Genomic DNA, 22,313 nt, shown 5'->3' with positions numbered 1-22,313 from the left:
TATCCTTGTTCAGACTAAGGAATTAATGGTTGATATCTCTTCTGGCTGCATGGAACTGGCATTGAAGGTAAGACTAACCAATGAGATCAAAACCTTAATACTTGCAACACACTTTCTGATCACTTTTTTGAAACCCATTTAACCGAAAGCCTCTCGGTTCAAATCTCACAGGAAAAGAGAGAGGCAAAGATTGCATCGCAAACTACTGCAGAATCACGAGGGGCAAAGCCGAATACGAAGAATAAGACTTCAAAATGGGCTAAAACACTTTGGAGGGCATTTCAGTTTGCGTTCAGAGTATACACATTTGCTGGTGGGCACGACGATCGTGCTGATAAGCTTACAAAAGAGTTGGGAAAGGAAATCGAACTGATTCTTGGAAACCACTCGTGACTTCGCCACCCCTCTTAACTATATGTCTCAGCCTGAAAATGTCACAAAAGTGTCGAGTCTTGTTAGAAGAGATTTTAAAAAGGATAAGTGTATTGGATAATATTTTGTAATGTAATTTACCAGAAAGCTGTTGTAATCTCATGATTCTTCTCACTGATCCGCAATTGCAAACTGTGGACATGTGGCTGGTGCTTTTGATCAGCCAATAAAGATCAAACTGAGGTAGGAAAGCGACGGTGAAAGAAGATATCATATACACAGTTTTATCTCAAAAAAGAGAGTGCTAAAACGAATTAATAAAAATATTCATAAAATAGATTAATTATTATTTTGCCGAGTGTTTTTACAGCTTCAAGTAATTCCAAAACTCAGACACGCTACGAGATATCAAAACGTAATGACATTTATATACACTATCAGATAGTCGATGTTCACATACATATAACGATGGAACAGATTAGAAGAAAAAGGTCGTAGAGCAAACTTGTATATATGATTTAGTCAAGAAAACTACAAAAGAATGGAGTGTAAGAGTAAGAGTAAAACTGTAAAAGACAACTAAAACAACCCTAAGCCGAGACAGACAGTAAAACTCTAAAAGATAGAACTAACGTACTAATAGTAGCCTTATATCATACATCAACATGATCACCAGAGTTCGTGATCACCCCAAAGCATTCCAAGTTTTTTTCTTGCAGAAGCTGTACACAGAAAATGGAGAATGAATAATTAATTTTCCCTTTGATGATCCCATTTCACGGTAATTTGCAGGATTTAATCACTTCCATCACTGCTTTATGCGTCTCCGGAGGGATCATTTTCAGAGTCATGTGAAATGCCTGAAGAACAAACATAGTACACAATCACTTCAACGGATTCTCCTAGCCTGAAATCGAATAGCCGTAAGGTTTTAAAGAGGTACATACCACAAATCTTTCCAAGACCGGTACAAGAATCGCGAGATTGCGTTTCGGGAGATAGTCCTTGATGGAGTTGCGTATACTTCTACTGCTAGTGGGGTCCAAGAGCATGTTTAGTTTCTAGTAGAAGATTAGATGGATTATGACATATATACTGAGATTGAAAACAAAAAAGTACCTTTCGGTCGAAAGAAAGGCGAGTAGTAGAGCAGAGTACGCTTCCACAATCATCTTTTCCGCTTCCTTTTCACCTTCTAGAACAGCTTCTTCATCATCCTGAATACAAAAAAAAAAAAAAAAGGAAAAAAAAAAACACAGCAGGTTTAATACTAAAAGCCTTTTCTGTGGATTTCGAAGTTCAAGTAAACAACAGTGATACGGCTACTCACTAAGGTGAATGTAGTTGTCTCTTCTTTGGCCTCTGCTGATCCTTGATTAGTGAGAAAGATTGAACATAGTAAAGGAATCATTTTCTGTTCACTCTCTTGCAACCCTTCTGGTTTTGTGATAGGAACACTAGCTGAAGCAAGCCGTGATCTACAAAAATATCAGTTGCTTGATTAGAAAACAGATACCAATTCCGCTGTGACTAAAGGTTATAGACAAACGAATGTGACTAGTTTAACTTGTATTGACTCGACCACATGATGGTGTTAATAGAGTGTGACCGCAATAAAGCAAAATCTAAAACGTTATTGGTAAAAGCTGAGATTTTGTTTGCACCAACCTGTTCACTCCGTCTTTCTCAACCAAATTTACCAGCAATCCCAAGATGGCAACAAGAAATTCTAACTCCTGATCTGTAAGATGTGCGTCTTTCTTCTGATGGGATGATCCCCTCTTTTCCATCTCACTGAAAATGGTGAAAGACGGGAAGTGTCTGGCAATTAATTCAGCCATGCTTTCGAGCCCTCTGCACCCACCAACTTGCCGACAACCGACAGCGTTGTCATTTGTTAAGTTCATCAAAACCTGCAAATAGATAATCTTGAACTAAATTTTTGCGACGCTGGCTAAGAGAATTTCGCCACAGACCAGCAAACAGGTGTTAAAAGACTAGGAAAATTACCTTTACGGCTGTTAATAGGCAATCAGATAAAAGACATAGACATTCTTCATCAATGTCATTTGTACAAGAAGATGGTTGCAGCGATGTACTGCAGTCTCTGTCACTTGATTCTTCTTGGGAATCCAACCTATTGTTTGATAGTTCATCTTGGCTCGAGAACAGCTGATAGAAACTGTCATCTTTACTTTGTTTGTAGCATCCTTTCTTCTTTTGAGCTCTAGAATGCTTTTGCTTTACGGACACTACTGCCCACTTGGAAGGTTGAGAATCTTCCAAATCAAACGCAAAAGGATCTTCGCTGTCCTCAGGGGATGCAAAACCTCCATTATTTTTACAGCTTGGTTCTCCAGCTTGACTAGTCCTTAATGTACTTCTGGCAATGCCACTACCCAATGACGCTAATCTCCCTGCAAATGTACCAGATATGGTGGAACCGACTCTTGTTTTTGACGTAGTAGGCTCATTCCCAGACACACTTGATTGAGACCCCGACATTGATGTTGGTGAGGAATCTAAATGGATTATGGAATGACTTCTTTGGGATACACTCTTGGAGACAGAGCCAACAGTCGAGCATGTATCTGAACTGATTGTCACAACCTCATTGGCAACTGCAAAAGAGAGAAGCTGCTTAGCATAGAAAAATACAGAGACCAAAGGAGGAATAGAGAGAGTGAGAGGAGACAGACTCATTTGTGGCTATCAGAATAATTTACCTTTCCGATCTGCTCCCAAGATAGAATCACAATTATTACCATTTGAATAGTGAGGATTCACATTGTTCCTATTCGGACTTGGAAAGCCTCCACGCAGGTGAAGACCTGGCCATCAGTCCAACCAGAAATCAGGATAAGAGAAGATAGACCGAGCGGAAGTCATAATGTGTAACAATTCAAAACAAGACATGGTATCAATTGCAAACCTGAAAGCATCTTAATGACACTTATCGTGAGCTCTGTGAAAGACATTTTAGATTCATGAGAGCCCAAACATTTCTTAAATTCGAGCAAATGATTCTGAAACACACAATTAGCATTAGAGTTATATTATATTAGGCATTGAGTTATATATACTGCAACTTGATAACAGTTGATTAACGTCTGAATCTCAAGAATATTGTCATGAATCTAGAAACCAATATACTATAAGATACCTGGTTGTCTGTGCTGAGGAACGTAGCATTTTCCATGATTTTCAGACATTTCAGAAGCAACATTAAACTCTGTTTATGCAGATTATCTTTCTTTTCCTGGACGGAAAGTGCGTCATTTTCCACCCAGCGCTGCATATATCATCTGTATTAGATTCTTTCATAAAATAATGCAATTGCAAACTGCCAGTAATGAATGAAGATAATCACGACAAAGGAGAGTATACATGTTACTGCCAGCAATAGAAGTGTCTTATATTATTGCAAATTTGTCCCAAAAAAACTTATTCTGAGTTTAAACAAAGTCTTTTACCACTGCAAATACGGTCAAGAAGTAATCTATCTTTCAATATACAATATAAAAGAAAGTTCATTCACTGAAACAGCTTTTCAGCAGTATATTGAACTTAAACAAAGAATAGACCCTGAAAATACCTATACATTTACCAAATTAACAACCTAAGATGCTTTATACAAGTTATCGTAGACTGTGCAACTTATAATAAAAGATACTAATGCAGATGAAAAGAACATACAGGTTCACACCTCCATAATAGCGTGACATTCCATAACCACCTCAAGGACTGCATCAAGTCCTCCTAGTTCTCGCAGTTTCTCCTTGAAATTCCCTCCGGTCTTTTTCACAGAACCAGAAGTATCTGCAAGAGGGGAATTGAACTAAATTACTGACAATAAACAAAAGATCACAATATTATCACCTTAGAATCTACGCTAATAAGAAAACAAAATAAATTACTGGAGAGGACAGGAACTTTTAAGCAAAATAAATCTAACTATCGAAGATGATCCCGAAATAGTTAGCTAGTCATTCATTAGTTCCAACAGAAGAGGCAAAACTTTTAAATACCATCAAAAGAAATTTTGGATAGGCACGCCCTCTCCATGGCCAACAAAGCTACCCATTTCGTACTAAGTTCAGGCCTCGTTGTTTCAGTTTTACAGCCATCATTCATTTTCATTTCTTTGCAATTAACAAGAAGTTCCTGAACTCTTGAAAGTATATCACTGGAGCTTGGATCAATTATTTTCGCAGGATCCCTTGCTGCATCAACATCTTTAAGTAATGACAAGAGCTTAAATCCTATATTGCGTGGCTTCCCTTCGGTGCTAGTGACAACCACAGGTTTCAACAACTTTATCAGAAACTTGATACACTCGGGTGACTCCATAAAGTGTTCGTCTTGACCCTGGAGTCATAAAAATGAACTGGTAAATTTAAATACGGAGAATGTGAAATAGTGATAGAGAAAGCAAAAAAATGTCAATGGATCAAACATTATACATTAAAAACAAATACAGCAGCATCTGCAAGTCACTTACATCAGCAGTTAGTACAAAGAAAAGAGTGGCTGCGGCTAGATTGCTTGGTATGTCATCAAGGCTGAGAACCAAAATCGCATCAATTATGGATTGGGAAATCCTGAAACAAAGGTAATCTAATCGTCAGAGTTCATGATACTCAGCATCCATTTAGGACTTGTCATGGATTCAACCAAGGAATCAATTAATGGGAGAAACACAACATCTCCAGTCCTTGGGAGAGAATTAGACATATTCCTAAAAACCTTACTTTGTGTGCAACATAACACAAACCCTATTCAGCAATATACACTCCAATCCACCACAACCCAGAAATACACAAAAGTTCTCAAGACTAACATGCCCTCAGCCTCTTCAGACAATCATAAAGACTAAATCCATCACAAATCTGATTCACACAAGAAGCGAACTTCAAACATTGTCGGCATCGAAGAATTTGTATACAAATCGTGCCCTAAAATCCAGAAGACCGAAAAATAATGAAAACCCCAGAACTCAAAACAGATCTTTTACACAGAACCCACATGCCAATTAAGAGAATTTCTCAAAAATCAAACCCCAGAAAAGAATGGGGAGATCGAAGAAAAGAGGGCAAAGTAAGGGCGTGTGTGTGTGTGTACCCCTGAGCTCTCAAGGAGCGACGCTGGTGTTGAGATGCGCAAATCGAGAGCAAAGAAGACAAGCTAGCTCTTCTGATCCTCAGCTGTTGTCCTTTCCTCAACCCATCAAGCGCAAAGTTAACCTCATCCTCATGCTCCATCAGCTCACCAAACTCCTGAGCCTCGAGCAAAGTAGAAGTAAAAGCGAAAGCCTCACCGTTCCTCACTCTCTTCGCCCTCCGTGCGCCTCCTCCTCCTCCTCCTCCTCCTCCTCCGTTCTGTGGATAATCATCTCGGAAATTTGACCTCGAGGAAGAATGCCAAAGAGAGGAAGACTCTTGACTGGAGAAAGGAAGAAGAGAGTAATCTATAGGTTCGATGTCCGGCGACGAAGACGAAGAGAGATACTCTGTCTGCGAAACGGTGTCGTTAAGAGAGTCGGATAAGGTCCTCGGAATACCCGGCTTACGGCGGCCGTAGGTTCGCTCCATCATCGCCGAGACGAGTCGTTGAATTTGCAATTTTTGGGGTAGATTTTTTTTTAGGTGAGGAATCCAAAAACAAAGGGGTATTTCGGGAATAAACACAAAATATTAAAGTGCGCTCGTAATAATAAGAGATCTGTAGCTCTGAGAATGAAGAAGAGAGCTGCTAACGTGATTGGCCGTTACTTTTACTAATCTTTTTAATAAAATGTTTTAAAATTTCTCTTTAATTAACTACTGTTTTAAAATTAACTAACGTTACGTTATTATGGAAACAAAACACATTTTTTTTTTGTTAAAAGATATTCAAATTTAAATAGCAGAAAAGAAAAATGTTTACATAGCTAAAGCCTAGAGATTTGAAGGTCCATGATTAGAAACCCATTAAAAAAAACCAAAAATTAAAATACACCTAGTTAAAGCCCATAGTTAGGGAGGAACCAAAAGTGAATCAGAATTAAACCACCCAGTCATAATCGAACCAGTAAAACGGTTGGCAGATAACCGCTTGAATGCCATCCCATCAATGACAATGTCGAAGATCTTCTGTATCTCCTAAGTTTCTCCTTTTAGGGTTAGCCACCTCTCACGGATTAAGTAGCAGATCCTGCTAACCAAAGAAGAAGTAGTTCAGAGGATCAGTGCCTTGTTCCTCATCAAGCGATCAATTTGGCTAAGTAGTGTTGGAAATAGATCTAGAAGCAGCCACTTTTAACCTTTTTACTTCTTACTTGCTTAAAGTGTTCTTACACACACAAAAAACATATTTATACTACATCTTATCTTAACCTAGATAGCTTATCTTAATTGTTTCATTTCACCAACACAAAATACAACAACTAACCCATTAACATATATATAGGCCTTCATTAACTTCTGGCCCAAAGCCTTTTACTTATTTCTTCTTCTTCCTCCACGACACAACACTTCTACATCTCTTCTTCTTCTTCTTACGCTTCTTCCTCTTCTTCTTTTCTCCATCTTCTGATTCTTACACTTGATTCCTTGCAAAGGATTAATCAATGATGAGATTCCAACACTCCCTCTCTCATCTTTTGATTAATCCCCAAAATTCTCAGATTCACGTTTATGGGTTTGATCTCTACCACTTCTTGTCCAACTCGGTTGATGTCCTTAGTACCTGAACTTATACCTTTAACAACATCAGCGTAACTCACTGATAAGTTCTCCTGCTCCCTCGTCATCTTGATCCTCTCAGATTTGATCTCATTCACTATTTTGCCGGATCGGCTTATTGACTTAACCCCTCCATGGCTCTCGTCAATTTTTGCTGAGGTCTGAACCGTTCTCTTGTACTGCATGTACTCCTCTGAGTGATTCTGGGCATCGATCTTCTTCTTGTCCTTTGAATGAATCCTCTTGTCGAGATCTACAAAACTCATAAGTAATTTTCCTTTCTCTCTCATTACTTCATTCTTTACCTTATCAACCATGATTGAGTTTAACCCAGTTTCTGATTTGTTTCTCATCATGACAGGTCCCATGTGCTTGTCATGTGGTTCTGCAATCTCAGTTTTCTTCTTCTGCATATTGGTTTCATTGCAAGTCCAAGCATCAATCTCCATTTCATGTGAGTGTCGTGAGCTTGGGTTCTTCTTTTTTCTCTCCCTCTTCTCCTTCTTTTTCATACCTCGAGTCTTCCTCTTGCTTTCCTTCTGATTTTCCCTTTGAATCCGATTCTTCTCCAGATTCTTTATTTTCTTCTTCTCTCTCTTGAAATAATTTAACTCTTTCTCCTGCAGGTATCTGTCTGCAGCAACCTTCACACAATCTCCATCTCCCTCATCAGATGTGATGATCTCTGGTCCATACACTTCAGGTTTAATCCTTGATTCTCTCTGCTTTTCACTCATACACTGTTTGAGCTGGAGTGGGATTTGAGTCTTAGCCTTTTGGAGTTTCATGTGAGATGGGTCTTTTCCAGAGTCACCAACTTGAAACTCTCTCTTATCAATCTCTACTGCTTTTCCTTGTTCTGAATAAACCTTCAATTGCTCTTCCTCAATTCGGTCATTTTTCAGTAAGGATTTTCTCAACTCTGCTTTCTCAACATCTCGAACCTCTCCAATGGCAGTGTGCAACCTTACATTTGTTTTCTTTGTATTCACGTGAGCAGCGTATTGGTCTAGCAGCTCAGCCATACTCGGTGAGTTATTCTTTCCTTGGTTCTCAGCTAAGCTGTTGTCTGCTAGTTCTTTTTCAACTTCCAGCAATCGTTTGTGGTTCTCCACGTTCTGACTTATCGCCTTGGTTTCTTCAACCTTCTCTCTTTGTTTAGTGGTCGCAGGCTCTATACAACCAACTTCACCATCATTCTCTTTCATTGGATGTTCAACCGCTTGGTATGTCATCCTCTGAACCCACTCATTGTAATTGTAGCATTGTTGCATATTGCTTGATTCTCCTACTTGAATGTCCTGGTCCATTGTGGAACCTGTTACTTCTTCAACCACACACTGAGACAATTGTTCTTCATTTTCCTGTAGGCGCTCAGATTCAACATTTTCATAGACTCCACCATGACCCCCATGTCTAGTCTCTATCTTCTTTTGTGATGTCTCTCCTTGCTGTTTTTCATTATTCAACTTTTGAAACTCAATTGAATAGCATCCATCTTTCATGGGTGTTTCAAATAGCTTCTTCCCTTCTTGATTAGTGATTGTGCATCCTGATCCATTGAACATAATCCCATAGCCATTGTTCGTTAGTTGAGGAACACTTAGACAGTTGTGTGCCAAGCTAGGCACAAAGAGGACATCCCTTATAGCCCTTTTTCCCGTTTCAGTCATCACTGTGACCGTACCCTTTCCTTTGGCTTGCATAGCATCACCACTACATAAACTCACCCGTTTCCTAGTGCTTTTGTTCAACTGTGAGAACCAACTTTCTTCTCTAGCCATGTGACATGTCGCTCCGCTGTCAATCAACCAGATATTTGCATTATTTGTGATTTGGTCATGAGTTGCTGTAAACAACCCTTCTTCTTGGTTGTCTTGATCTTGGTCTTGTCTGTTCATTGTTGCTTGACTTTGTTGTTCTGCTTGAGCTTGCATCTGGGTTTGATTGTGTTTGAGTCTACAGTCTCTAGCATAGTGTCCCACCTTTCCACACACAAAGCAACTTCCTCTAGGTCTGAATTGCATGTTTTGTTGTGCGTTTGTTATCTTGTTTTTGTTGTAGTAGCATTCTTCCTCACTGTGATTGTTTTTCCTGCATATGCTACACCACTTTGACTGAGATGATTCTGACCTGAACGTGTCCTGCACATTTTGAACATTTTTGAATTTCTGAAACCTTGCTGCAAATGCACCTTCTGCATTTCCACCATTTCTGTCATCTAATCTCTTCTCTTGTCCTTGTAAGGCATTGACTACCTCAGCCACTGTTATAGTTGAAAGGTCTTTTGTCTGCTCTATAACACCCACATATGAGTCAAACCTCTCTTGCAAGGAGCACAATATCTTGGAGACAATCATGCTCTCAGGTAACACTTCTCCATGAGTTCTCATTTCATTTCCCAGCTCCACTACTTTCTTAGTGAAATCTACAATTGTCACTCTCTCATCTTGTTTCAGGTTGTAAAAGTTGGCCCTTAGTCTCTGCAGCATTATCATGGAACCTTTTGAGTCTCCTTGAAACCTCAGCTTCAACACTTCCCATGCTTCTCTTGACGTTTCAGTCACCGACAGGTAAGTGCGGAAAATTTCTTCAGTAACAGCACTGAACAATAGTTGCAAGGCTGTTTGGTCTTTCATTTCAAGTTCCTCCCACTCCCCTAATTTCTTTCTCTCATCTTGTACAGGTGTAGCTAGCTTAGGTGATTCTGTAATTCCCTTAGTTACTATCTTCCACAACCCCTTAGACTTAAGGATTGCCTTCATCTTAATGACCCATAAGCTATAGTTATTCCCATCACACACTGGAACCACTAGTGAGTTCTGCATTTCTACTTAAAAACTGATTTTTGATGTTACCTTTTCTTTTCTTTCTCTTTTCTTCCTTTCTGATGTGTTCTAATGAACCAGCTTGTGCCTTTGATTTCTTTGTGCAGATCTTCAAGCTTCAAGGCCACCAAGACCATGTAGCTCTGATACCATGTTGGAAATAGATCTAGAAGCAGCCACTTTTAACCTTTTTACTTCTTACTTGCTTAAAGTGTTCTTACACACACAAAAAACATATTTATACTACATCTTATCTTCTAGATAGCTTATCTTAATTGTTTCATTTCACCAACACAAAATACAACAACTAACCCGTTAACATATATATAGGCCTTCATTAACTTCTGGCCCAAAGCCTTTTACTTATTTCTTCTTCTTCCTCCACGACACAACACTTCTACATCTCTTCTTCTTTTCTCCATCTTCTGATTCTTACACTTGATTCCTTGCAAAGGATTAATCAATGATGAGATTCCACAAGTAGGAGACTTTCAGTTTTAAAGCTACTACGGTGAAGACGTTGATTTCTCTCAGTCCATAGGGTGTAGATCATGGCTTGCCAGGCGAGTAAGAGAAGTTTCTTTGCAGCACGAGAACCCCTGTAAGTGGTTAAGCAGTTTAGAGTTTGCATCCAGGATTCGGAGGGGGTGAACGAGCAACGACGAGAAATGGAGTCCCATATATTTCTGCTGAATGAACACTCGAAGAAAAGATGGTCACGACTCTCAGCAGCCGAACCACAAAGGAGACAATTTTGATCAACCTGTAAACCCCAATTCCTTAATCGATCCCGTGTGGGACAGCGATTCAGCACAAATAGCCAGATGAGAAAATTGTGTTTCGGGACTCCCCCAGAACACCACACTATTTTATGCCAAGAAACAACTTGCAGTGAACCCTTAATAGCCTTATAAATTTTTCCTATTGAGTGACTATCTCTGAATTGATCATTTATCCACCATGAATAAGTATCAGGATTGTCGGAGAGCTCAATAGCTGTTAGTTCCATTTGAAAAGTTAATTGGCGATCCGATCTAGCTGGGGGAAGTCTCCAACCTCCTTGTCTCCAGAGATCAGCAATCACAGTGTCTTTTGGAATACCCATGTAGCCTTCATCCTTCAGGTGACAAAACACATTTTTGACACTCTAGGACTTTCAAATTACATAATTTATACAATGAACATGATGAATTGATGATACAGTATACACAATACTTTTATGCTTTTTTAGGTTCAGTACTTCAGTTTATTATCCTTGGTTTAAAAGGTTAACAGATCGAGTTGAATTCTGGTTTGGGCTTGATAGATTTATAAGTTTAAAATTTTGAACTTGGAAATTTAAAACAATAAAAGGGTTAAAAATTATCAAATCAATTGAAATTCATATAAAATATGAAGGGTTTTATTTTATAGTTCTAACAGTTATGAAAATAGAATTATCACATTTTGCCGATGATGGAAAATTCAAAATTTATGCAATTTATATTCACCGTATGCACTTACCAAAAACAGTATTCAACATAATCAGGGAATTTTCACCCAAAAAAAAAACATATTTAGGGAATCTATTATTCTAAAATTATCTATTTTGCCATATACTGTATATTCATTCATTTAAAATGATAAATTGGCATGATTGTGTGTTTCTTTCTCTCTATATAATACATCCCTCTCTATCTACCATCAAAGATTCACAGAGAATTTAATCAAAAACAATTATTATTTTTACTTTACAATAAAAAAAATGATTAAACAGATCGAGTTTAAAGTGACAAATTGGCATCAAAGATTCAAAGAGAATTTAATCAAAAACAATTATTACTCTTACTTAACAAAAAAAAAATTAACAAATGGAGACAAAAATGCTTAAGTTTGTCTTTTTGGTCTCGCTTTTTTTCACTGCAATGCGTTAGTTGAGTTCTTCTATTTTCTTTTTATGGTACAATTTGCATGCCAGAGATTTTTCTTCTGGTTATATAATTACTTAATTAGTCTCGTAAAATTATCATTCTGATTTTTTTTCTAACGATTTTTCTCCACAATCATTTTTGTTCGGTGTAATAAGTTTTGCCAAAGGCTACTTTTTCAGTGGTATCGTTTTCATACGGTAAACCATATAATATATTGAAAAGTAAATTGGATTTAAGTTATTGTACACAACTTTGTTTGAAATAAAAAAACATGCATAATACATTGTTTGTTGTTATGTTCATACCAAAAAAACAAAAAAAAATTACGGATCTACAATAATAGTACTACTTTTTCTAATTTTATGTATCAATTTATGTAATTTTCTTATCTATATACAAATAAATATTACAAAACAAAAAAAGAATGTTATTAACATTCATAACCCTATCTCATACCAGTTTAGTATTTGATTTTGTTTTTAATTTGGTTTAGACAATAAATGATTAGATTACATTAAAACAATGGAAAGAAAAAAATGATGTATCTATTTGGAATATAAAATCCGTCTTGTCCCGCCTCAAGAACTATCAAACCGGGCCAAAAATATCAAAACTTCTCAAATCGAATGACAGAAATTGTCTATCTAATGTTTACCTATTCCGAAGTTGTCATGTACAGTTACTCAAGTGAGATTTGAGAATCGAATTCAGCTACCAAAAAAAGAAATTAGTTTATCCAGATTTTTGTCATATATTTTATAAAGAATATTTGGATATTATATTTTCGGTCCCTTCTCACATTTATTAATAATATATATATATATATAATATAATAATATATTCTTAAAATGAGTTAACTTATTTATCTAAATATATTGATTAACTTAAAAAATTAGTTAACTATATGAAAAATTAGGTTTTCCACTTTAAATTTTAAAAATAAATTCAATTTATCTTTATTGTTTTTTACTTCAATTTTAATGAAATTTGTTATTTATATATTCTTGTAGATGTCTGAAATAATAATGGTTTACCACATGATTAGAATTAACATGGAAATAATAATGGTTTTACCATCTATACTATTAAATAATTTATATCTGTAATTTGTATTACTGTTGGGCTTTATATGGCCTGTTATGTGTAATAAAGTTCTATTACTTTTCAGAAAACTATGATAAGATAAGATATTCTCTACTAGCTCCTCAAATATTGTAACAGAATGTAATAGCATCAACATTCCGAAATTTGTGTACATGGTTAATGTTGTTTACTTGTTTCCCCTTTTGTGCTACTAATTATGATTGTGACTGTATAATATATTTTATATAAATAAACCAAAACAGAAATTGTAACTCTAGTATCAACTTTCCAAATGTTTTGTATATCGTTGTACTTTTTTTGCAGATAATTTGAAATTAAGCTCGGAAATCGTGGCTGAGTTGAATGTGTTGAGATCGAATTTGATATGAATTTCAATTGATTTGATCATTTTAATAATTAATATTTTGCTAATGATGGAAAGTTCAAAATTTAACGTATGCGCTGACCAAAAACAGTATTCAACATCTTCAGGGAATATATTATTCTACCATATATATTCATTTAAAGTGATAAATTGGCATGATCATGTGTTTCTTCCTATAAATACATCCACCACTATATACGTTTCATCAAGATTCACAGAGAACTTTATCAAAAACAATTGTTATTTTTTACTTTACAAAAAAAAAGACTAACAAATGGATACAACAATGCTTAAGTTTGTCTTCTTGGCCTCACTTTTTTTCACAGCAACACGTAAGTTATTCTTTTTTGGGTGGTTCAATTTGTATAGCAGAGATTTTTCTTCTGGTTTAAATAGTCTCGTAAAATTCAAGAATATAATATATTCACAATTTACAATAATGATAATTTTGTTCTTTTTCTTAATGGTTTTTTCAAACACATTTTTGTTCGTTGTAATAAACTTTGCCAGGGACTAGTTTTATTTTAATGATATAGGTTTCTTACTGTAAACCACATAATATATTAAAAATTAAATTGGATTTAAGTCATAGTACAAAGCTCTGTTTGAAAGAGAGAAAAAAATATACATCCATACATACATTATTTGATGTTGATGTTGATAAAAAAAAGGATCTACAGGTAACATTTTTTTTATCTAATTTTTATGTATCAATTTATGTACTTTTCTTATCTATATACAAATAAATTTTATAACAGGCAAAAAAAAAAAAAAAACACAAATTATGATGATTGCAGAATTTTACATGGTGGCTGAGGCGAGAGGAGCAATAACTATTCCAAAGTGCACCCCTGCCAAAGTGGAAATGTGCGCATTATGGTGCGGCAATAACTGTGAAGTATGTGCGTGCGTAGATCATTACTGCACTTGTGAAGCCTTCCTTCCTCCAAGACCTCCACGAGGACCTCCACCAGCCACCGTCCTCCCATCATCCAAGCCTTCGACTCTAACTTAATTTAATCGAAGTTTTTTCTAAAGGGAACTTTTCATACACGTATGTGTTTCTTATGATATTCTACAATATTTCGAAATTTGTTTACACGATTTGAATCTTAAAAAAAATTGTGATCCTTGCATTCCAAAGTTATTTACAAAAACAAAAATAGACACTTTCACACATGAGCCTAGTTTTTTTTCATCGAAGCATATCTCCGGAATGTATTTGTATACCGCTAAGCGTAGGCGATATAGTGAAACCGTTACCATCCATTCGGTATGAAGGATGCGTGAGCGGGACTGGTCGATCCGGAATTGGAGGAACCTCGATATCTCCTTCAAGCATTTTCAATGCATCCAATATTGTTGGCCTTAAAGCAACCAATACATGAGCACACAAAATCCCAACTTGCAAGAATCTCTCCATTATCCCTTTCGGATTCGACATCCCTGAGCCTTCGTCTCTCAACAAAGACAGGTCAAGAGCGTCCTCTGTTTTCCCAGCTTTAACCAAAGACCAAGCCCAATCCGTGATCAGAAACGTGTTTGGTGATCCGGAAGTAGACATATCAAGAGCTTTCCTTCCACACATTATCTCCAATACAACAACACCAAAGCTATACACATCGCTTTTCTCGGTTAACTGACCATAAAGCGCGTACTCAGGAGCCAAGTAACCGTGTGTTCCCGCCACTCTAGTAGTGAGATGAGACTCACCTTCTCTACTCTGTTTAGCTAAACCAAAATCAGCTACCCTCGCTCCCATATCTACATCTAACAATATGTTAGTACCTTTGATATCACGGTGGTAAATCGCTGGTTTCACACCGTAATGCAAATAAGCCAAACCTTTGGCTACATCCAAAATGATACTCTTCCTCTGAGGCCAGCTCAATGGTATTATCTTCTGAGTCTCTCCCCGAGGAAACAAATGATCATCGAGGTTTCCATTAGACATGTAGTCGTAAACAAGACATCTCTGACTCTGACTATCATCATCAACCATACTACAACCTCTAAGCGGAACAAGATTCCTATGTTTCAAATTGCTAATGATCTCAACCTCGTTACGAAACTCAGCATCCCCTTGAAACTCAGATTCTATCACTTTCTTAACCGCGATAACCGATCCATCCGGTAAAACACCTTTGTAAACGAAACCAAACCCGCCTCGACCGATGAAATTTTTCTGAGAGAAGTTGTTTGTTGCCTTCTCAAGCTCCTCGATTTTGAACCAGATTGAGCCAGTGTTTGGTCTCCATCTCGGTCGAGACTCTTGATCCTCCCAACCAGTTTCTCCCTTTTTAACAAACCGGAAATACAAACAAACAAAACCGGCAATAACCAGAGCTCCGAAGATAAATCCGGTTACCCCTAAGACAATAGCCACCGTGTGTTTCTTCTTCTTTTGGATCAACGGAGATGTCAAGCTCAAAGAGAAGAGACAAGAGAGAGCATCATCACCCTCAGGTCCTTTCCCATTAACGATACCAGCAGCGTAAAGAACAGCGAAATGGTAACAACCGAGACCGTGAGAGGTATTACCATCAAGACCGATGAGCTGTTTCTGAACCTTAAACCCAGCCGCCACACAAGCGTCGCATCGGGAGAGATCGGTGAGACCACTGCTACAGGAGGAGTCAAGCGCCGACCTCGGACCGAGACGAGAGACCCAATCTTGAGTCGTTTGGATTCCTGCACAGGTGTCGTTAGTGATGACGAATTGGTTCGGATCGAAGCAGAGGGAAGTGAGATTCGAAGATAGAGAGAGCGCGTCGAGCTTCGTCTGGAGGTTGTTGATACAAGAGACGGAAGTAGCGAGATTAGGGAGACGGAAGTTGGATGTTTGTTTGAGACGACGAGCTAGAGGGATTCCGATTAGGGTTAAGATAGATTGACAGCAACTGGTCTTGCTGTTGACTGATCTGTCGTAGCTTAGACAATCAGTTGTGTTCCATGGGATTGACAGGACATGTGAGAAATCTAAAGGACAAGTTGGTGACGGAGACGGAGATTGAGCAACAACAACGCAGGTTGAGAAGAGTAGAGGAGAAAGAAGAAAGAAGAGGAAACGAAGGTTCACCATTGGTGAAATCGGGAGATATGGGTTTTGGAGAATTTGAGGTCTTTTGGTGGTGCGAAACTGAGTGATTGATTCTGGCGGCCATGAAAGTTGGATTCTTTCTTTCTCTTGGGTTTGGGGGTCAAAGAGGCTGCTTTGATATGTTGACTTTTGGGAAGTAACATGGGAAACTCTCCAGTGCCTGTTTGTCCCCACCTGCAACTGCCAACACTACAACGATACGTCTCGAACATATTCTTTTAGTGACCACGTTTCAATTTAGTCTTGCTAATGTATAATATATAATGTGGGGAAAAAGTGAAAGCATGTAATATATAATTAGTATAAGATCGCAGAAGATTTTAATTACGTCTAAATGTAGATTTGCCTTCTACCTTTAGACAAATTAATCAAAAAAATCTAAACGATAAGACAACGAAAAAAAAGTGAAAAAGGTCAACCAGAGATTCGGAAAAAAACAAAACAAAAAGTCAAGTAGATTTTATCATTTAAAACAGTCCACGAACCTATTACGTGGAGCATGTTATCGGAAATGGGGATCCACTATTACAGAGAAAATTAGTATTATGTGCAAACATTACAACACTATACATTCGAAACAGCTGATCATGTTGCATACCAAAGATCTTTAACACATTGCAATCGTAACAGCTATTCAATTCTCGTGTCAATATGATCAGGCACTTTCGATGATTAACAAATGTACCGCTACCAAATGTATCTTCAATGGTTAAATGCCTTCAAATAGGAATTTATAAGTTGGTGAGTTCAATTGATCATACAGTCCTAGTAACAAGTTATATTAGGACAATTTTTTTTTAATGTAATTTCATAACAGTTCGCATAAAAAAAAAATACAAAATTAATTAAGAAAAAAAGGAACAGAAATTTCCTAATAAAAGCTTCCCCCGCAAACAACTCGGCTGTTCGTCTGTCTGTCTGGTAATCTAATTCTCAATCAGTGCACACACGACAACAAAGTTTCCTAATCTCTCTCTCTCCCTCTGTTTTCTCTTTCCGCCAATTTCCCGATCATCATCTTATTCTTCTTCTGGATGCAATGGGGACTCCTCGGTCGCCGGCCACAGATTTCTTCGGCATTTCCAAGACAGCATGCAAAGCCTACAAGTCCCTCGTCACCAAATTGCACCCTCTCTCCTCTTCTCATCGCAAATCTGAATCCCACTCCGACGCCGATTCCGTACGTTCTCATCTCTTCTCCATGCAAATTTCCAATTCTCATAACGCGATTTAGTGATATTATCATTCCATTTATGTTTTCACCATATTAGAAAATAACATTAGTTGTTTGCTTACATTGATCAATCGTCGATATATCTGATTTTTTTTTCGTTGTAAAAATAAAATTTTAAAAAACGTAGAATTTGAAACTCTGTTTCGTAAAAGATAAAAATCTCAAATTTAAGTTTTCAATAAATACAGATCATAAGAACATTAAAGAACGAATCGTGTTTGTTTCTTTATCATCATTTACAGGCAATCCACCAAAGATATCTAGAGGAGAAATTTGCGGAAGAGGATGATCTTCTCGCTGCTAGGAGAGGTCTCCGGTTACAGAGCATGGACGATAGCTCCTTCTTCAAACGCCGATCTTCTCTCTTATCAAACTCCAGTAGCCGCCGTAGCCACACGCCGCAAGCTAGACCAACCTACCTCTCCTCCTCCGGTTCTTCCAACCGCCGTTCTGCTTTCTCAAGAAGCACTAGCCGTAGAGACGAAGGTAGCAGCCACGGCGGAGGGAGAAGTCACGGTTTAAAATCACGTCCGATATCGAACAACGCGAGTCCGATGACGTCGCCTTTCACTAGTCCGAGAGGGAAAGATCAAACCTTAGGTGATTTATTTGGCTCCGTACAGGGAGTAACGTCTCCTCCAAGCTCTAGTCCGATCAACGGCGTGAAACAATCTTCTCCGTCATCTATATCGAAGAGCGCTAGCAAGAGAGATAAAGATGATAGAGCTGGCTCAGCGAGTTCGGCGACGTCCACGTCTTTGCCGTTTTCTAGGAGCAAGAGCACGAGACAACAAGAGAGGGACGCGGCTGGGTCAATAGGGAAGAGTATAAGCCGGAGGAGCACAACGCCGATAGTGTTTTCACAGTCTACACCACCGAAAAAACCACCGGCTGTAGAGAAAAAGCTTGAATGTACGTTGGAAGAACTCAGCCATGGCGGAGTCAAAAACATCAAAATCAAAAGAGACATCATTACCGATGAAGGGTTTGTTTCTTTGCTCCAAAATCTCTTTTTTTTTTTTTTTTTTTTTTTTTTTTTTTTGCATTTTGAGTTTATGTTTGGTTTTATTTGTAACAAACAAATGATATATTATGTTCTGTAATGAACAGGTTGATTAAGCAACAAGAAGAGATGTTAAGAGTGAACATCAAACCGGGATGGAAGAAAGGGACAAAGATTACATTTGAAGGAGTAGGGAACGAAAAACCAGGCTATCTCCCGGAAGATATAACATTCGTGGTTGAAGAGAAGAGACATCCTTTGTTCAAAAGACGCGGAGATGACTTAGAGATTTGTGTAGAGATTCCTCTTTTAAAGGCTTTAACGGGATGTAAACTCTCGGTGCCACTATTGAGTGGCGAGTCTATGTCGATAACCGTAGGAGATGTGATCTTCCATGGATTTGAGAAGGCGATCAAAGGTCAAGGTATGCCAAATGTTAAAGAAGAAGGTAAGCGAGGGGATTTGAAAATAACGTTTCTAGTGAATTTTCCGGAAACGTTGAGTGAAGAACAACGGTCAATGGCCTATGAAGTTTTGAAAGATTGTTCTTGGGCATAAGGCTTATAATATAATTATGGGTGTCTTCATGCCTTTCACTTATTCTTCTTTGTATATAATACGAGTTGAGGGTTTGATGCGTTAAATTGTGATTCGTTTAGGCTTACTTTATTGTTGTCTTTGTAACAATCATTTTCTTAGATTGAGCTTTTTTAATGTGGTTCTTGCTGTGAATGATACAGTTGTCTTGTTCCTCACCTATGTAGTTTCTTGTCATTGTTGTGAAGGTAAATGCATAATTTGGGTTTTTGGCATTTCCTTGTGGCTGGCTTAAAATATATATATTTTTTTGATAAAGACTTGCGAAAGCCTAAAGGTCTTCAACGGTAAGTAGGTTTTCTCAAGCAACAAATGAATAGATTGTCAATTTCATAGGAAGTATATATTTGTAATAAATATAGCATCCTAGACGAAAAATTTGGATTAGTTCTTTACTTCTTTTTCTCAAGGCATGGAAAACGTTTAGTGAAGAAGATTGATTTATGAATCTCGATCAACAAAGTCAACTAAAGTTGTACAATCTCCTGACAGTCCTCAATTGTATTTGGATTGGATTCAAAAACACGGATTAACCTATATAAGTACAAATATGTAATAAAATATTCAAAGACCGCATAGCGCAGTGGATTAGCGCGTCTGACTTCGGATCAGAAGGTCGCGGGTTCGACTCCCACTGTGGTCGTTTTCTTTTCTTCTTGTTGTGATATCTAGTTTTGGAGTTATCTAGGACATTTTAAGCTGCACAGCACGATATCTATCCGTAATCTTTCACTTACCAGATGCTCTTAATTATTACAAGTATCTCATTGCTTTTTAGAAACTGTTATTCAAAGGAACAATAAGTATCTCTGATGAGAGTTTTCTGTGAGACAAAACCATTGGTTAATAAAGAGTAAAACCGAAACAATCTATAGACTCTGTTTGTGGATTAGAGTCTCAATGTCTTTAGTGTTAACTAAAATGCAATAGCATTGCTTCAACTCATATATATATATATAGAGAGAGGGACGACAACATACATTAGGTATATGAACTTGTTTCTCTAATGCACCCGAAACTCCATTACAACCTTTATTGCATAGTGAAAAGAAACGGTCACAGAAGTTTCAGCATTTTAAGTCTTCCTTCGTGCTCTGCATCCAGCTTTGGGGGAGTGTAACTTCCGTGAAGATCCTCCACAATGTACTCCTTTGTGAGCTCTCGCTTGGTGAGAATATGGTAATGTCTCTGCCATATCCTTTGGATAGCCATAGTAGCAGCAAGAAAACCATAAGCTAAACCAAGAATGGCGAAGATGACGACAAAAACAACAACAAGAGCAAAACAAGCTTCCATTGAAGCAGGGAAACAATCCAAGACACCCCATCCGTAACAGCAGTTCTGGCATCCAGCCATCCTCGGGTCATTACCGTTGATGGCAGAGCAATGTAGAATGATTCCAAGAAATCCAGTAAGCACAAAGAAGGATACAACCCCTAAGATTCATGATACACCAAATGTTAAAAAGCGTATATGTAGTTTAGTTACAAAATTGAAAGGGAGATGAAAGAAAGATTCAGTAAAATACCAATGCAGTAATAAAACGGGATGGGATGTTTCGACAAGATACGATCCCAATCATCGTTGAAAGAGTTTCGAAATTCTCCATCTTTGTCCATCATATATGCAAGTCCAGCCATAACAGCTATAACCTAGAAGTATCAACAACAACCTTCTTATCAGAAAACACAAGTCATAGTGAGCACAATGAACCATTTCATAGTAGTCTCAAGTTCTATTGTCAAACTATGTGAAATTGCGCAGTGAAGACCAGGTCAAGATTCTAATTGTAGATACAATTTGTAACTCAGATAATGACAAAAACTGCAATTATAAGAACAATTGAAGAGAAGCTGAGAGAGATCAGAGATACTAACAGTCTGAACAGCTAAGAAAACCAAAAGCACATCTCTAGCGACAAAGAGTCTGAATTTAGCTTTGCGACGCCAAGAGTTGTTATCCTCAAAAGGTTCGACTCTGAGATGAAACTGAGCTTTGCAGGTGGTACAGTGAGAGAAAGCAAAACCTTCTTTAACAGATCGCCAATGATCGAGACATGACCGATGCACAAACTGCTGAGTGCCTTTGCACATACACGGTGATATCAATTCATCGCCTAACAATTCGCTGTCGTCCTCCAAACAAATACGACAGCAAGGAGCTGACGAAGCATCGTTCTCCAAATCTTCAGTTTTTATCTCATCGCTAGTCTCTGCTGCTACCACCACAACAGACGCCGAAGGAGAAGAAGAAGAAGAAGAAGAACTGGTGTGTTCCCCCAACAATGGAGCGGAATCACTAAGCTTTTGCGAATCCGGTGGCTGCAATTGTACTTCACCTTGCATCATTGATCAAACCTTCGCTAACCCTAAAATTTCCAGACAAGAGATAAATTTATGGGGTTGGATATCAATCGTTGTTCGAGATCATAGAGGGAGGATTTGAATCGGATTAAAACATATTCGGGTCTATGAGATATTGAATTGATCGGCGGGGGAAAAAAAACGTGCGAGGATGTGAGAAGAAGATTATACAAGTGTGGAAGAGAGACAAAAAAAAAAACTGGGGAAGAAGGTCAATTGTAAGAGAGACAAAAGCTTCTTAATTTTTGGGGATTGGAAAAAGATGAGCAAAATAGAAGTTGGGGTGAGAGAGGCTCGAACTCTCGACCTCAGGATCACTCAGTAGCTATGAGACCTACGCGCTAGCCAACTGCGCCACCACCCCAATGATGTGATGTTGTACACGTGTTATACATTTATATACTCTTAGTAAACATTGATCACTACTCAGTTAAAAAGGTACACGTAACGTCGTCTAACATTAACCGCAATTATATTAGTAAATGATCTCGCGGTTGAGTTGTTGCTGATAGATTGTGATATTTCTAGTAGATGTAGATTACTGCTATAAATTTGGTTTGTAATCAAATTGTATGAAATGGTCCAAATGTGGTTTGATATCTGATCCTACTAATTTAATATTTTCATTTAATTCGGACAATGATTGAAACTCCCCTGATAAACCGATTTAGATAATCAAACCGGACTCTGTTATCATCGATATATGATTGAACCGG

At 37.8% G+C, this 22,313-nt stretch overlaps 6 protein-coding genes and 2 non-coding genes across 16 annotated transcripts; 3 read left to right on the top strand and 5 right to left on the bottom strand.

Moving 5' to 3' along the window:
• Positions 1–850: 850 nt before the first annotated feature.
• LOC104769697 (wings apart-like protein 1) lies at positions 851–6,141 on the bottom strand. 2 transcript variants are annotated; one of them, XM_087508345.1, is made up of 13 exons: positions 5,494–6,141; positions 4,874–4,973; positions 4,401–4,740; positions 4,069–4,191; positions 3,536–3,664; positions 3,305–3,398; positions 3,099–3,203; positions 2,383–2,993; positions 2,041–2,285; positions 1,703–1,850; positions 1,492–1,589; positions 1,320–1,401; positions 851–1,232 (listed from the first exon to the last, which is right to left on the bottom strand). In XM_087508345.1, exons 4-13 carry the CDS (start codon positions 4,120–4,122, stop codon positions 1,149–1,151), a joined length of 1,650 nt encoding a protein of 549 aa, XP_087364471.1. In that variant the 5' UTR covers positions 4,123–4,191; positions 4,401–4,740; positions 4,874–4,973; positions 5,494–6,141; the 3' UTR covers positions 851–1,148. The 2 variants fall into 2 exon arrangements, with proteins under 2 accessions (XP_087364471.1, XP_010492274.1); XM_010493972.3 differs by having other exon boundaries at positions 4,079–4,191; positions 5,494–6,130.
• Positions 6,142–6,745: 604 nt separating this feature from the next.
• On the top strand, positions 6,746–10,263 carry LOC147946574 (uncharacterized). 8 transcript variants are annotated; one of them, XM_087498893.1, is made up of 9 exons: positions 6,746–7,362; positions 7,456–7,548; positions 7,721–7,797; positions 8,111–8,124; positions 8,257–8,320; positions 9,342–9,462; positions 9,554–9,667; positions 9,781–9,909; positions 10,030–10,263. In XM_087498893.1, the coding sequence occupies exons 1-6, from the start codon at positions 7,328–7,330 to the stop codon at positions 9,371–9,373; spliced, it is 315 nt and encodes a 104-aa protein (XP_087355019.1). In that variant the 5' UTR covers positions 6,746–7,327; the 3' UTR covers positions 9,374–9,462; positions 9,554–9,667; positions 9,781–9,909; positions 10,030–10,263. The 8 variants fall into 8 exon arrangements, with proteins under 8 accessions (XP_087355019.1, XP_087355014.1, XP_087355023.1 ...); XM_087498888.1 differs by having other exon boundaries at positions 8,465–9,462; XM_087498897.1 differs by having other exon boundaries at positions 8,053–8,124; positions 8,465–9,462.
• A 119-nt stretch (positions 10,264–10,382) lies between these two features.
• Positions 10,383–11,027, bottom strand: LOC147946573 (uncharacterized). The gene has a single exon (XM_087497064.1). The coding sequence runs from the start codon at positions 11,025–11,027 to the stop codon at positions 10,383–10,385; it is 645 nt and encodes a 214-aa protein (XP_087353190.1).
• Positions 11,028–13,837: 2,810 nt separating this feature from the next.
• LOC104769687 (putative receptor-like protein kinase At1g11050) lies at positions 13,838–16,755 on the bottom strand. Its single transcript, XM_010493959.3, has one exon. The coding sequence runs from the start codon at positions 16,380–16,382 to the stop codon at positions 14,496–14,498; it is 1,887 nt and encodes a 628-aa protein (XP_010492261.1). The 5' UTR covers positions 16,383–16,755; the 3' UTR covers positions 13,838–14,495.
• Positions 16,756–17,308: 553 nt separating this feature from the next.
• Positions 17,309–19,449, top strand: LOC104769678 (uncharacterized). The gene is made up of 3 exons (XM_010493950.2): positions 17,309–17,580; positions 17,877–18,619; positions 18,745–19,449. The coding sequence occupies exons 1-3, from the start codon at positions 17,440–17,442 to the stop codon at positions 19,193–19,195; spliced, it is 1,335 nt and encodes a 444-aa protein (XP_010492252.1). The 5' UTR covers positions 17,309–17,439; the 3' UTR covers positions 19,196–19,449.
• A 354-nt stretch (positions 19,450–19,803) lies between these two features.
• Positions 19,804–19,877, top strand: TRNAR-UCG (transfer RNA arginine (anticodon UCG)). Its single transcript has one exon. It is a non-coding gene; the product is annotated as a tRNA-Arg (tRNA).
• A 289-nt stretch (positions 19,878–20,166) lies between these two features.
• LOC104769668 (uncharacterized) lies at positions 20,167–21,913 on the bottom strand. The gene is made up of 3 exons (XM_010493936.3): positions 21,112–21,913; positions 20,763–20,886; positions 20,167–20,670 (listed from the first exon to the last, which is right to left on the bottom strand). The coding sequence occupies exons 1-3, from the start codon at positions 21,580–21,582 to the stop codon at positions 20,291–20,293; spliced, it is 975 nt and encodes a 324-aa protein (XP_010492238.1). The 5' UTR covers positions 21,583–21,913; the 3' UTR covers positions 20,167–20,290.
• Positions 21,877–21,961, bottom strand: TRNAM-CAU (transfer RNA methionine (anticodon CAU)). Its single transcript is given in 2 exon segments — positions 21,877–21,912; positions 21,924–21,961. It is a non-coding gene; the product is annotated as a tRNA-Met (tRNA).
• Between the last annotated feature and the right edge of the window lie 352 nt (positions 21,962–22,313).

The sequence above is a fragment of the Camelina sativa genome, chromosome 3, assembly GCF_030686135.1.
Source record: "Camelina sativa cultivar CO46 ecotype springtype chromosome 3, ASM3068613v1".
NCBI classification, from domain to species: Eukaryota; Viridiplantae; Streptophyta; class Magnoliopsida; order Brassicales; family Brassicaceae; genus Camelina; species Camelina sativa.
The sequence above is the reverse complement of the archived record's forward strand: the minus strand, read 5'-3'. Positions and strand labels throughout refer to the sequence as shown.